General features: G+C 36.0%; 1 protein-coding gene across 12 annotated transcripts; it reads right to left on the bottom strand.

The window, feature by feature from the left end:
• Positions 1–5,196: 5,196 nt before the first annotated feature.
• LOC104110009 (uncharacterized) lies at positions 5,197–14,700 on the bottom strand. Of its 12 annotated transcripts, XR_011415307.1 has the most exons (10): positions 14,339–14,677; positions 11,055–12,718; positions 10,649–10,960; positions 10,460–10,565; positions 9,822–10,376; positions 9,314–9,730; positions 8,286–9,001; positions 8,088–8,189; positions 5,788–6,170; positions 5,197–5,484 (listed from the first exon to the last, which is right to left on the bottom strand). XR_011415307.1 is itself a non-coding variant. In XM_070199648.1 (6 exons), the coding sequence occupies exon 1, from the start codon at positions 12,833–12,835 to the stop codon at positions 11,918–11,920; it is 918 nt and encodes a 305-aa protein (XP_070055749.1). In that variant the 5' UTR covers positions 12,836–14,700; the 3' UTR covers positions 9,314–9,539; positions 9,600–9,730; positions 9,822–10,376; positions 10,460–10,565; positions 10,649–10,960; positions 11,055–11,917. The 12 variants fall into 12 exon arrangements, 5 of the variants coding, with proteins under 5 accessions (XP_070055749.1, XP_070055748.1, XP_070055746.1 ...); XR_011415308.1 differs by lacking the exon at positions 11,055–12,718 and having other exon boundaries at positions 14,407–14,664; XR_011415306.1 differs by having other exon boundaries at positions 12,409–14,664.
• Positions 14,701–16,482: the final 1,782 nt, after the last annotated feature.

Genomic DNA, 16,482 nt, shown 5'->3' on the forward strand with positions numbered 1-16,482 from the left:
TGCGGTCGCGGAACTTGCAATGTGCGGACCGCACAAAACATGTGCGGCTAGCACAATGGGAGATGAGATTGTTGTACCTTATAAATGGGGGTTAGAGTAATATTTAATATTTGGACTTTGGGAGCTCGACTTGAGGCGATGTTTTGTGGGATTTTCAAGATATTCATTGAGGTAAGTGATTCTAACTCGGATTTGGTTAATATACATGAATATATCATTATTTTCATCATTTAATTAGTATTTTGAGATGAAAATTTGGGAAAAATTGTAGAAACTCCATAAAATGTGTTTTTGGGATTTGCATGTCGATTCAGAGTCGGATTTGAGTGAAACTAGTATGGTTGGACTCGTAATTGAATGAGTTATCGGATTATATGAGTTTTGTCAGATTTTAAGACGTGGGCCCCACTACTGACGTTTCGAGAAGAGTCGGGAATATTTATAAATTGTTAAGTTGTAAGCATTGGAGTATATTTTGATAAATTTGCACGTTGTTTGACTAGTTTCTAATCGTGTGGCTTGGAATTGAGGAGATAGGAAGTTGTTCGGAGGTTGATATACGCGGAATGGAATTTCCGGAGTATTGTTTAGCTTGTTCGGCAGTAGATTCGGCTTGTTCGAAGTAAGTAACACTTCTAAACTTGGTTCTGAGGGTACGAATCCCTGATTTTCGTGTTTTATGAATTGTTTGGAGGTTACGCACATGCTAGGTGACGGGCGTGTGGGCGTGCACCATATAAATTGTGACTTAATTGATTCTGTGGAGTTGCATAATCAAATAATCATGTCATTACCAACATATCCTCCACGTGTTAGAGGAAATCGAGCTGAGACTCATGTTAAAGATTATGTTTAGGCTACGTGCCAATATTTTTGGGACCCACAAGAGGTCTTATTTCTATTGAATTACTTGTTTAAATTTACAATTTTATATTCAGTCACATCTATGATTTGCATATCATATCTCAGTCTTTGTTGTCATTCATTGATACATCATATCATCATGTCGGGTTGATTTTCATGTCACTGAGAGCCCGAGAGACTGGAGATTTTGAGTGATATTTATGGGATGGAGCTACACGACGTAGCATATTTTATTTATTTATGCATGGATCTGGCTATTATAGCGCTTGGGCTGAAGGAGCCCTTTTAGAGTCTGCACCCCCCACAGTGAGTGCGGTTCATTTATATTGAGGGATGGATCTTCCCTGGACATGAATCTTGTCTGAATCATTTATATACGTGGATGGATCTTCACCTACGTTGGATTAGCCTTATACAGTACTGATTGACTAATTGTCAGTTGATGTGTATATATACAGTATGGATCTTCCCTGGGCTAGATTGGCCATATACATTACTGAGTGATTGAGTATTTTGAGATCTTCCCTGGACATGGATCTTGTCCGAATCATTTATATCTGGGGATGGATCTTCCCCTAGGCTGAATTGGCCTTATACAATACTGATTGACTAATTGTTAGTTGATGTGTATATATACGACCTTATATAGATGTGACTGAATGTTACTGATTGACCGATTGAGATTGTGAGTGTATGAGATTTTCCATAGAGCTGCATCACATACAGCATGTACATTGGCATGTAGATATAGAGATGTCATATTCCTCATATCATTCAGAGTTGATCTATTTTATTTGTACTGAGTTTAACTGTTGAACTTTAAAGCATGCCTACATTTCTGTATTGTTATTTCTATAATGGACTGTACATGTAGATCTTGTCACTACTTTCAGCCCAAAGGTTAGTCTTGTTATTTATTGAGTACATGGGGTCGGTTGTACTCATACTACACTTTTGCACCTTGCGTGCAGATTTTTGATAATTGATGTAGATGCGTACCACGGGAGGTGAATCTGAAGATGTACCTACGTTCCAGTCATTGTTGCCTTTTGTTCATGGTAGCTTTAGAATTTTTAATTTATTCATGTATACTTTAGACAGATGGCGTATTTTTATTTCACACCAGCTTTGTAAACTATAATATGAGTATATCAGAAAACTATGATTTTTCCCAAAAACTTTCAACATCAGATAAGATATTTCATTCTCAGATAGCATGAGGAATGTACATCTCTATGTCTACATGTCAATGTGCATGTGAAGTCATGAATGTCAATAAAACCTGATGCGGCATGCAGTCCAATCCCATCATGAATCAATAAAATTTGTTGTGGTGTGCATCTCTTTCATATCATGAATCAATAAAATCTGTTGTGGCGTACATCCTGATCCCATCTATAACACACAATCTGGCCCTCAGGCCCCAACATAATCATCAATCTCTCTTGTCTCTCGGGCTCACAAATCTCATGCCAATATGCCCAAAAATTGATAACATGATGTGACAAAAAATGATAACGGAGACTGAGATGTGGTATGCAATGAATGAATATGACAGAGAATGTAATTGCAATTTAAGCAAATAACTCAACAACAGAGATGATGTAACGACATGATCGGTCGTTTTGATTATTTTAGCCACAATCTCCTGTTTATTATCTCCTCTATGTTATACTGTGGTTACGCGACTTGTCGGGGGTGTTTTGTTTTGGTTTCGAGTGAGTTTTGGAGTGGAATAGGACATATAGTCCCTAAGTTGGAGCCTTAAGTTGAAAGAGTTGACCATAGTTTGACTTTTATATAGATAACTCCAAAATGGAGTTTTGGCAGTTCCAATAGCTCCGTATGGTAATTTTGGACTTAGGAGCATGTCCGGATGTTGATTTGGAGGTATGTATGTCGTTTCATCATGAATTGGCGAAAGTTGGAGAGTTAAAAATTTGGGAGGTTGAAAGGTTTAACCAGGAGTTGACTTTATTGACATCGGGTTCGGATTCTTATTCCGGAAGATGGAATAGGTTCGCCATGTCATTTATGACTTGTGTACAAAATTTGAAGTCAATTGAGATTGTTTTGGTATGAATCGGCATTTGTTTTGGAAATCGGAAGTTCATAGTTTCATAGACTTGAATTGGGTTGCGATTCGTAGAATCGATGTTGTTTGATATGATTTTTGGCTTTGAGTAGACCCGTTATACATTTTGAAAATTGTTGGTATATTCGGACGGGGCCCCTGGGGCGCCGGGTGTGATTTAGATTGAAACTGGATAAAAAAATTGGACTTGATCATGTTGCTGAAGCATCAGCCCTTCTGGTGTAATCGCACCTGCTGAGGGATTGGTCGCAGGTGAGGACTCATGGGTACGAGTGGTGAAGCGTAGAACTCGAGTAGGCTGCCCAAGTCTGGGCTCACAGGCGCGAACACTTGGGCGTAGGTGCGCCTCCGCAGGCGCAGACTTGTCTTCCGCAGAAGCAGAATTTGGAGAGAGGCTTTGGGGCAGGACGACAGGTGCAGTTGTTTTCTCCGCAGAAGGAGGATTGCAGGTGCGAGCAGTTGTCCGCAGAATCAGAACCTCTGGACTTTAGTGGGAACCATACCTGTGATGGATGTTTTGCAGGTGCGACGTCACATATGCGACTGGGTGACCACAAATGCGGATTCACTAGGTAGAAAAGGCCTAAGTTCGAGGGTTTGATTCATTATCCATTTTTGGACCTAGAGAGTTCAGTTTGTGGTTCTTTTTTGAGAGTTTTTCAAGTAAATCATTGGGGTAAGAAATTCTAAATCGGTTTTGTCTATATTACACGAATCTATTGTTATTTTCATCATTTAATTAGTGTTTTGAGTTGGAAATTTGGAAAAATATTTGTGAAACTTCTTAGGCTAAAATTTTTGGGATTTGGAAGGCGATTTGAGGTCGGATTTGATTGATTATTATATGGTTGAAATCGTTATCGAATGGGTGTTCGAATTTTATAATTTTGGTCGGGTTCCGAGACGCGGGCCTTGATTGACTTTGTGATTTCACTTTTTCTTTCTGTGTAAAGATCGTAACTTTATTGTTAAAAATAGTTTCCTATAGTTTATATTTATGGTATGAAGTTATTTTGGCTAGATTCGAGTCATTCGGAGTTGGATAATCAAGGGAAAGACCTACTAGTGGATTAAGTTTGTGTGTTTTGAGGTAAGTGTCTTGCATAACATTGTGTGGGGAAATTAGCCCTTAGGATTGGTGTTGTTCGTGATAATTTTGATGTGTGAAAGCCATGTACGCAAGTTGGCAAGTATGTGCACGGGCTAAATATGAAAATTACCCATGTCAGCTATGTAGATTCCTTTCATTCCTTATTTGAGTTACCTTAACATGTTACATCATCAGGCTATCTTCACATGCTCTACTTGTCTTATCTCTTACTTGTTAATCGCTCTACATGTTTAGTTGAAGTTGTTGTTTCCTTCATTCCTTATTCATTATTTAACCGTGAATTCTTTATTTGAAGTTGTCATTCTTGGAGTATCTTGTTATTGAAATTGGTATTGAGTTATAAAGGTTGTAATTTACTTTGAGGCAAAGTTACAGAGTTGAGAAACACTATTCTTGTTGAGTTACTCACTTTCGGTTATTATTGTTGATACTCTTGTGCATGTTATGGTTGAGCCATGAGATACTTGTTGTGAAAGCACTATTGTTGTTGGTTTCTTGGCAAGTTGCGATATTAGGTACTTGAGGTGCGATTTGTGATATATTGTGATATTGATATGCATGCGGTTGTATAAGGTTTTGGGGTTGAAACGCATGCAATGAGATAAGGTGGGCTTGATATGCGTGTTGCTAGTAGGAGAACTATTTGAGGCCACGCGGTGTGATAAGGTGATCTAAAACGCGAGAAGCTATTTTGGGAAAATGATTTTCAAAAATAAATGCAATCACTATAAAAAAAAGCCAAATTGCGACAGTTATTTTTACAAATTACAGTGGTCCGTAACTCCCGTAATTTGTAGTTGCAGCGGTTCACAAAACTCCTACAAGAAGGCTCGCCGCAATCAAATTGCAGTAGTTCTACCGCGACTGCATTAATTAATTAGCAGTAATTAATTTGTGGTAGTTCAACCACCGTAAATTGATTATTAAATTATTAAAAAATTTATATTTTTTAAAAGTTCCGGCAGTCTGAACCTGTGCAACATAGGAAATAATTATTTAACAATACAAAAAGTGCGGCGGTCAAAACCCACGCAATTCATTGAACGTATTAATTTCTTTTACTGCATTTTTTACAAATATTGAACTTTGAATATTATCTACTTATGAACCTGTACACACCATAATCTAACCAAAAAAGATATATATATCAACACTTAGAAATATCAACATATTTAGCATCACAAAAGTGTTACTTTCATATATAAAGTAATTCAGTAGTTTTCAAACTAAATTTTAACATAAAATATTCACCCTAGCCATTCTAACATCCGCTCCAATCACGTAATTACATTGTCATAATTAATTATCTAATATTCAATTATAAAGAACTTCAATTGTTGTCACCTGAATTACTGCCATCAGATGATCTTCTTGCGTCCATGGGTGATAGAGATCCACTAGTTGCATCTGTTGGCTGCGAACAAAATAAAACAATAAGATCTTTTGAATGCTAATTATAACTTGAGCTATTTCTTGAATAAAAATCTGAACCAATTCCATACTTTATTCACTAGTCAAAATTTTAAAATGCGTGATACTAGGAATTCAGCAGTACACATACATAACTATAATCTCAGAAACAAGAAAGTTTCAACATGAATAAAGTACAATCGATCCACTAAAGAAGTGCGGAGAAAGAAGATCTTTAGTTTTTTTTATATCAGTTGCTCCTGATGCAAATAATATCAGTTGAAAAAAAACCCAGAAGTTTATTTACCATTGTAGGAGGAGAAGCAAAGAACCCCGTAAATTGTTCTGGTATTGTCCCTTCTTTCATTATCATATATGCCTTGAAAGCATTCGTCATTTGTTTGTGTGAATTCACTATTTCTTTGTAGTTCTCTTGGCTTTGGTTGTGAGCATTCAACAATTTATTGAAGTTCTCTTAGCAATGGTTCAAACATGAAGCATCACTACTTAAAGCATTCATACCACCAAAACGAGGTCTTGCATGTTTAAAAACTTTGTTGGGACAGCTCCTAATCCTAAGCACCTTACCCTTCCAGAGTGCTCTTTTCCTAGCACTTTAACAACAACAGCATTCGGCGAAACTCCAGACTCATCCACCGTGCTTTGGCTCAAAGCAAGTTCAATTTTTTCCTAAATATTATTTATCACAATATTAATAAGTAACTAAATACACACTAAGACAAGCAAAAAAGAGATAGCTGCTGAAATGCATCAAGCCAGATACTTTAAAACTATAAAATACACCTAAATACAAAAGCAACACCAAAAAAGAACTTCATCCTTATAGGTCTCATTGTAAGTAAAATGAACTTAAAAGATACATGATGATTTTTTAGAACTATATGGTGGTCTAGTTCATTTTACTGACTCCTTTTGCATTTGAATAAGCAAGATCAGTACTTAATACTCTGCGGCGGAACTACCTATTATTGCTGCACAAGCTGAAGCAGTAAATAGTTAAACATACACTAACAACTTGTTTCCTTTCCTTTTTATATTTGCAGAGGGGAGAAGGCATTTTGTAGTGGAAGATTCTGGGAAAAGCATGTAATGAAGTTTGTTAGTGAAGAGGGTAATCTGCCTAAAGGCACAATACATGCACGGATTCACACAGCAATTCCAACTCTTGTACTAGTAATAATTATGCAGCTGTACTAATACCCTTTATACTATGAAACCAACTCTTGTACTAGTAATAATTAAACAATAGAAGAGATTTACAAAAAATTGGACTGGTCAAAAAGATAATGTTATTTCCAAGAAAAAACAGAGAATGTTTCAAACAAGAAAGAAAGAAACAAAAGTGTACGACTTATTTGACATTACAACCCATCGGTAAATATCAAAAAAGAATCTACAAGAACCAAATTTCAAAAAAAAAAAATTCTAACATCTTAAACACCTCATAAACTATATCATAATATATATTACACACAAAATTTCAGACACCCCATTTCAAACAATGATCATAATACACACACACACATACATTAAGAAAAGAATATGTTTGCAAAACACAGATCATGCATCCAACTAGTCAAAAAACAGAATTTCAAGAACTACTACCATTATTTTCATAAGAAACCAATACAGAGAATCAATAAAAAAGAAAAGGAGTTTTTTTTACCTCAATGCAAGAAGCTGAGTGAATCAAGAATATGGAAATGAAGGAAATATACACAAAAACAGATTAATGGTGAATTAATATTTATGGAACAAGAGAAATCAATTGGCTGTCTCTTGTTCTTCTGAAACAAATTTCCTTTTTTTCTGAGCTATTCTTGTTGTGTTATCACATCAGATAGGTACTATGATTAATGAATCCTTTCTTATTGTAGGAGATTTTAATATTATCCTCTCAGTACATAATAGACTGAATGGACTAAAATAATCAGACACCATCAACTTTCAAAGACGTATACAAGATATTGAACTTGGCCAAATCAATAGGAAAGGGAGTTAATACTCTTAGAGTAATAAAAGAGATGCAGAAGAGAGAACCTATAGTTTAATAGATTGAGCTTTCTGTAATGACCAATAGTTTCTAATGTATAGTAGATTGGAAGCATTTTACCACAATCTAGAATGCTCATACCATACCAAAATTATTATTGAAGCTAATATAGCTAAATAATACATCTCTACGTTATTTCGATTACTCAATGTGCTGTTGCAACATGAAAAATTCAAAGGGTGTTGTTCAAGACATATGGGAGCAGAACATTCATGGGAATACCATATATAGAGTCTGGAAGAAGCTGAAACTACTTGAATTAGCCACAAGACAGATGAATAGAGAGATGCTATTTCCGAAAAGTAGAATGAGGGAGATTCAACTGAATAACTGTCAGACCATAATGCACATTCCAACTGAATAAGTGCCAGACCATAATGCACATTCCAACTGAATTTGCGACCAATTTATAACACAATTTGGTACTTTTGACACACACAATAATAGTGAATCAGACAGATACATATATTAGATTTCATACCCAAAAAGAAAAAATAACCTTCAACAATCACAAAGATAAAGAACAAACTTACACATATCTCCTTTGCCGCCTTATTCACATATGTTCCATCTTATTTCTTATGAGTATCAAAATAAAGTTGTGCGTGTCCAGGCCTTCGTCTAGTCTCAACCATCTATAAATAAAATAACCAACGGAATAACTTAACTGGAATAGTTACATAAGTTAGTTTAATAATTAAAGTAAAATGACATGAATTAACATCTTTCACCATTTCAGCCCCTCTTCTGGAGTTAGGTTTGGAGCCACCTATATGTAAATGTTTGTTTCTTTCGAATTTCAGTATTCCTTTTGCACATTTCCTTACAAAAAAAAATACTTGAAAGCCAATCACACAAATAACTAAATATAATCAAACATACAAGTTGAAGTAATTAAATAAATACCAAAATTATTTCTTTAAAATGGTAATCAACAAACGAAGTCCACTGATCCCGTGGAATCCCAGCCGGAATATTTTCCATAATCTGAGCTTTACTTTTGAGTGGATAGAATGCTCTCCACAAGTTTAGCCTATCCGCGCTCCACTTTTTCCAAATAGAATTATAAACATAACCTCGTGCAACTGACTCGACTGTCTTAAACAAAATCGTTGCTTCAAGAATAAAACATTGGTTAGCTTATCTGTTACATGCAAATATGAAGTCCAACAATAAAATAGACGTGTAGCAGAAAGAATTAGAGCTTATACCTTTACACTTAGATCAAATACATGGTCGAAGTATGATATAGGTAAATCTGACCATTTCTCAAAGAGAATTGGAAATAAGGAGAAGTCAGTTGCCAAAATTCCACAAAAGCCAGCAAGAAGGCCTTGTGCTTCTCCAAATGGTTCGTCCAGGTAATCGAATTCAAGCACGATGCGCTCTTCACCAGATAAATTTAGAACATCCCTAACTTTCACTTTGAGCCTCTTCCTATTTTCTTCTGAATTTTTAATTTAAAAAAAGCCAAGTTTAAACAAACAGAAAAAAATAATTACATATATATGTTACTTTACATTAGTACCAGTGTTGTGGGAAGTTAAAAGAGAGAAAAAGTGATAAGTCCCTTTTGGAATTTTTTGGCAGAGAAGAAGAAGGATAAAAAGGAAAAAATAAGAGAAAATTAAAAATAAACCAGCAACATTTTGGGTACATTTAGCAGAGAAGAAGAAGAAGAAGAAAAAAAAAATTTAAAAATAAACCAGCAGCAATTTGGGAACTTTTAGCAAAGAAGAAGAAGAAGAAGAAAGTTTACCTATAGCATCTACAGTCCAATGTTGCATCGACTCACGTTCAATATGCTTTCTAGATGGTGCAGGGTGTGATGCGACCTGAACTGATGAAGTCGGCTATGATACGGCCTGAAAGGACGAAGTCGATTGTGATGCGGTCTGAAAGGACGAAGTCGGCTGTGATGCGGACGGAAAGGATGAAGTCGGTTGTGATGCGACTTGAACCAACGGAGCCAATTGTGATGTGGCCTGAACTGACAAACCGAACTGTGATGTAGCCTGAACCGATGAAGCCGTCTTTGTTGTTGCCTGAACTGACGAACCAAACTGTGATGGAACCGACGAAGCCGGCTTTGTTGTTGCCTGAACTGACGGGGCTGGTTGTGCATTCCCCTGATTTGACATTTTGAAGTTCTGCCAATGCTTGGTCTTCGTTATATCTGTAATTAAGAAAAGATAAGCAAATTAAATAAATACTGAGATACAATCAATATGCTGAGAACAATAAAATAAATACTAGGAACAGGTTACCAAAAAATAGAATATTTTATGATCACTTCAACATATGATATAAACATTGAACTATCATAGATGAAACAAAACATCACGATCATGATCCTCATCATTTTCATCATCAACATAGGCCATATTTTCTTGAGATGCTTCAATATAAGGATCATGATCCTCACTATCACCGGTGTGAATCAATTTAGAAAAATTGACACAATTAAAATTCCAAACATCTCTTTTGAACCCTCTATCACGAGTAGTGTCATCCCACTGGCATTTGAAAAGCACAACCTTGAACCAGCCATAATAATTAAGCTCAATAATATCTTCCGGCTTCCCATAATATGGTAAGTCTGCTTGCCTCGCATTTCTATCAGCATTAGATGCAATGCAATAAGTGTCAGAAATAAGAAAAACTCCACTATTTTGAGTTTGCAATCCTTGTTCTCTAGACAAAATCCAAAATTTGAATCCATTAATGTTATAAGCCGTGAATCTTTTTGCATTTGGCGCTGGACCTTGTGCTAAGAACTTCATATCATCAGATATTGTGTCTGATATATCTGGATTCATAATCTAAATACAACAAATAATTTTGTCAAAATTTATAAATTAAAATAAGAAAGCTATGAAAACACATTCTAATACGATTCACTCACTCGCTTTGGAAACCAATCAGAGAACTCTTTAGTGACTCTTCTCTATACCTCTGTTGTTGAAGGTCTTCGCCCTCTTGAACTGCTTTTGATGTGTTGCCTAAATTCACTAAAGAAGATTTATACGTATTAATTAAATTCACGTTACTCTTAAAACTTATTTCATATATCAAATAAAATTAAATTTCTTACTCAATAGATGGCTTCACTGCAGCACAATAGAGTAACACATAGCGATGAGCTTGAGTTTTCTCCAAAGGAGTCATGGGGAATGTTGTGGAGCCTCCAACAAATTTACCTTGTTGAGGGAACATAGATGGCCTTTCAGAAGCCTTGCTATGATTTGGTTCATCACTTACACGTTTAGGCCTATTTACTCTTGACTAAATATCCTCAAAATACCGAGAACAAAGAGTTAGAGCTTCTTCAACTATGTAACTTCCAGCTATAGAACCTTCTGCTTGTGCTTTATTTCCTACCAGGGACTTCAAATGACCTAAGAATCTGTAACAAAAAAGGCATCGTATTAGAACAACTATTTACATTGAAACAATATTACAAGATCGATTAAAATAATTTCAAAAAAGAAATATTGTACTTTTCAACAAAATACATCCACCGATAATGTACTAGGCCACCTTGTATTACTTCATCCACTAGATGGACAGTTAAGTGTACCATTACAGTAAAAAATGATGGAGGGAACAACATTTCCAGGTGATAAGGAGTGATTACAATCCAATCTTGTAGCTTTTCTAGGCCCGAGAGGCTCAAGCTTTTCAGACAAAGATGTCTAAAAAGGAAGAAAACTCTACCAAAACTACAACGTGGTTTAGAAGCACATTACGAATTGCAATCGGCAACAATTAGTCCATAATTATGTGACAATCATGGCTTTTTAATCCAAAGATTCGATTTTGATCCAGATCAATACAACGAGATATACTACTTGCGTAACCATCCGGCATTGAGATATTCTTTAAAGTTTTTAGGAAAGCTACTTTCTTCTCTTTTGGAATTGTAAAAGCAGTAAGCCGATAATCACCTTTCTCGTCTGGCCAAAGATCACGCCTTATACCCATATCTCGTAGATCTTTTCGAGCTTTAACATGATCGTTTGATTTTTCTTATCATTTAGCAAAGAGTATATAATATTATCAAACACACTCTTTTCAATATGCATAGGGTTTAAATTATGGCGCAATGAGTTGAATTCCCTATATGGAAGACTAAAGAATATGGTTTTTTTCTCCATTGCTGAGTTACATCTTCCCCAACACTCTTTTGCCTATTTCTTTTTCTTTTATCATTCAACTCTGCTGGTTTTCCAAATGTAATATCAATATCTTTCACTTGTTATAAAATGTCGGACCCAGATAACTTATTTAGAGGGGTCCTCTCTTTCACATTTCCATCAAAGCAAAGCTTCATCAATCTAAATTTGTGATTTCTTGCCAAAAATCAACGATGGCCAATAAAGCACCACTTTCTACTATGCCGAAGTCGACAAGGTTCTGTATCAAAATTATAAGAGGGACATGCAAAACCGATATGTGTGTTCCAACCAGATAAAATATTAAATCCAGAAAAATCACTGATTGTCCACATAAGAGCTTTTCGCATTCTAAACATTTCATCCTTTGATGAATCAAAAGTTTTCACACCTTCACTCCACAACTCATTCAACTCCTTAATAAAGGGTTGCAGGTATACATTTATATTATTCCCCGCCGTACATGGACCTGGAATGATCATTGAGAGGATGAAATTTGGTTGCTTCATACACAACCAAGGTAGAAGATTATATGGAACCAAAATCACTAGCCAAATGCTATAATTAGTACTCATCATCCCAAAAGGGTTAAAACCATCACTAGCTAGGCCTAATCGAACATTTTGAGGATCAGAACAAAATTCAGGAAACGTTGTATCAAACCTCTTCCATGCCTCACCGTCTCTAGGATGCCTTATGATTCCATCTTTGTTACCATCCTCCGCATGCCATCTCATATGCTCTGCCGTCTTAGAACACATGAACAATCTTTGTAACCTTGATTTTAATGGAAAGTAATGCAGAACTTTTGCAGGCTTCTTCTTTTGCTTCTTATTTGTAGCAGACTGCTTCTTCTTACCTGTAGCAGACACAAAAATTTTGTTGCTTTTCTTATCAGGCTTCCACCTAGAAGTGTGAGAATACTTGCATTTTTGCTTATCAATATCATCTTCCCAGCATAACATGCAGTCATTCGGACAAGCATCGATCTTAACATAATCAAGACACAACTTATTAATGGTATTCTTGGCCTCATAAAAATAATTAGGGATTTTTGCAAATTTAAATGCATCCCTAGGTAGATATAGTAGCATAGTCATTACCATGTCACTTAGCCTAGACAAACACTTTATGTGATATAACTTTAACAAAAACTCTTAACTTTGAGTACTTGGACCCTTCGTACAGTTCTTGATTTTCATCTCTAAGCAAATAAAAAAGTCTTTGTTATATGAAGCTGGCATTTCGTTTAAGACTTCTTCTTCTCTCACTACTTGTGACGGACCTACATCAATGCTCTCATATCTTAAGCCCCCAAATTCTTCATTAATCAATAATTCTATAGAATTTTCAGGAGGTATTGTATCACTGGTAACCTCTATGTTGTTAGAACTGTGCACCACATTCATTTCCACATGCATAACCCAAGTGACATAATTTTGAGGGAATGATTTGCAGACTAAATGGTCAAATACTATATCTTTAGTCTTCCACTTTCTAAAGCCACATTTAGGATATGGACATTTTATTATATCTCTTATAGCTCCATTCTTAAATGCAAATTCTATAAATTGATTCAAACCAAGCAAATATTCATGTGTGTTCCTCGACATTCTAGTCCAAGACTTATCCATTGAAAAAACGATTAGTGTGAAACAATATTACCTACAAGATTTTCAAAGCCATAAGATTAGAGACATATTTTAACACTTTATAAGACAACAAAAAGTAAAGGTAATGTTCTACTAATTATCTAGCATGATAAGATCAACTGAGAATGCTACAACATGCTACTTAATTTTTCCTTAATTGACTACATTACAACAAGCCTTTTGCATTAAATAGCAAGCTCGTCGACGCAATTAGTAAATTAAATGACAAATGTAAATAGTAATAGAAACACAAAAGTTTACAAACAAACAAACAATCATTTTCTAGAAGCGGTGAAAAGAAAAGAAATCAAGCACGATGAGATTAATAGAGTTAAAATAGATGTTAGCATATTCTAACAAGTAATAATATAGTAATATAGTAATGCTAAAAAATAATATAGTAATGCTAAAAAATAATCTATCTAAAACCAAGAAGGAGAAAGAGTAAAACTTCATTCTCATTTTATACAAAAATATGCCACTTGACTAATTAACAAACTGAAAAATAAAAATAGAGCATCATCACAAAACCAAAATTATACATACATGTGCCTAGGTATCTGCCATGAACATACATGTAAGAATCAAGTAAAATGAAGGTTATAATTAGGCATACCAGTGCAGTAATTAAAGAAATAATGGAGAAAAAGCTTACCAAAACTGAAAAACACAGAGACAAATCAATTTTTTGGTGAATGTTTTTTACATTACAGAACATGAAAAAAGAAGCATAAAAAAAATACATTAGGATATTGAGGCAATAAAGCAGATTGCATGCCAGAAAATTCTAGGTTTATTGAGAAATCAAGCTAATAAATTGCATAAAATCAACATAGAAACTCCAAATCAACCAAAAACTCCAAATAAATAGATAAACCTCAAATCCAACAGAGAATACCCAAAATAACACAAAAATAAAGTGAAAACCCACATGCAATTTACAAAATACAAAAATACCTGGTTACACAAAATTAGAATCGGAGAAGATGAAAGACAAATTGCAAATAAACAAAAGAAGAAATTACTGTAATTGGAAAAACTTGACTGCTACGCTTTTTCAATACTGTAATAGAGAGGCTGCTGCTTGGAGACTATAGAGAGAGAGTGAGAGAGACGGGAAAGTGGGAAAGCAAAATGAGGTCTAAAAGTTTTGGGGGAGAAACAAATGAAGGAAAACAAAAATATAGTGGGAAAAATTGGAAGCTTGGCGCTCTTTTGCTTTTAATGTACCAGATCCCCCATCCCCCCTCTAAATTATAATTAATTGCATCAGCTAGAGAAAGTCCCACAATTTGATACAATCTGCGGGAGTTACCGATGAATGCTGCTAATTAAGTGCCGCTATTTGACCCTTTTTTGTAGTGAATTCTCCCACGGTGATATAAGAAAAGATTGTAAATTATTTTGTGATTTGATACTACGAGGCACTACCTCGATAGTAACTCTTGTAGATACTTCTCTATTGTTTCACTTGTGTTTGGTTGTTTCATTTCCTTGGCATAACATCTTGTAATGACCCGGCCGGTCGTTTCGGGAGTTATAGCCCTGTTTCCCCCATTTCTGTTTCCCTTATGCTCTTAAGCTATATTATGATATACCGGGTTAGTTGGTTCGGGTCCAAAGTGGTTTCGGAGTGGAATGAGACACTTAGTCTCTAAAGTAGAAGCTTAAGTTGGAAAAAGTCAACCGGATATTGACTTATGTGTAAACAATTTTGAAACTTAATTTTGATGGTTCCATTAGCTTCGTTAGGTGATTTTGGACTTAGGAGTGTAGCCGAAATATGATTTGGAGGTCCGGAGTGGAATTAGGCTTGAATTGGCTAAAGTTGAAAATTTAGCGATTTCGGTTAGTAGTGAAAAATTTGATATCGGGGTCGGAATGGAATTCCAGAAGTTGGAGTAGGTTCGTAGAGTCATTTGTGACATGTGTGCAAAATTTTAGGTCATTCGGACGTGGTTTGGTTGGTTTCGGCATCGGTTGCCGAATTTGGAAATTTAGAAGTTCTTAGGCTTGAATCCGAGGGCAATTTGGTGTTTGGATGTTGTTTTGAATGATTCGAAGGTTCGATTAAGTTCGTATGGTATTTTAGGATTGGTTGGTATGTTTGGTTGAGGTCCCGGGGGCCTCGGGTGAGTTTCGGGTGGTTAACGGATCGTTTTTAGACTTTGCAAAATGGCTGATATGCTGGTATGAACTTTCTGGTTTCCTTATACGCGATCGCGTAGTCAGGTCCGCGATCGCGTAGTCTTATTTGGGGAGAGGCGAGTTGTTCTCTGCGATCGTAGAGTTTGGGATGCGATCGCGTGAGTGTGTGAAGTTGTGCTTCGTGAACGCATGTCCAGTGCGGCGTTCGCATAGAGGTATCGAGCTCGTGAAGAGGTGAGGTGATTTCTCTATGCGATCGCGTGAGGTAGGATGCGATCGCGTGAGGTAGGATGCGATCGCGTAGGTTTGAGCAGTTAGTATTATGCGTTCACGTGAGGTATTACGCGTTCGCATAGAGTTAATTTCTGAGGGGGCGAAGTTGTTCTTCGCGATCGCGAGGACTCTTCCGTGATCGCGAGGACTCTTCCGCCTTCCGCGATCGCGATGAAGGAAAATCTGGGTAGCATTGTTAAATTCCAAAATCGAGGGTTTGGACTCATTTTTAATATTTTGAGCTAGAGACCACGGATTTAGGCGATTTCTGAAGGGATTTTCAGGGAGTTGATTGGGGTAAGTGTTTCTCACCTGGTTTTGGTTAAATTCCATGATTATATCTTGATTTTTATCATCTAAATTATGATTTAGGGTGAAAATTTTGGGAAAAAGTGGAAGAGTTCTTGAGATGGAATTTTGAGGTTCTGAAGGGGATTTTCTTGTCAGAATTTGGTAAATTTGTTATGACTAGACTCGTGAGTGAATGGGCTTTCAAGTTTTGTAAATTTTGTCGGATTTCGAGACGTGGGCCTAGGGGCGGGTTTGAGCCAATTTCGGATTTTGGGCTAATTTGATAGTTTTTCTTGTGGAATTCATTCCATTAGCATATATTGATGGTATTGTACTGATTGTGAATAGATTTGGAGCATTTGGACGCCGAGTCCAGAGGCAAGAGCATT

Source organism: Nicotiana tomentosiformis, chromosome 4 (assembly GCF_000390325.3).
Source record: "Nicotiana tomentosiformis chromosome 4, ASM39032v3, whole genome shotgun sequence".
Lineage (NCBI taxonomy): Eukaryota > Viridiplantae > Streptophyta > Magnoliopsida > Solanales > Solanaceae > Nicotiana > Nicotiana tomentosiformis.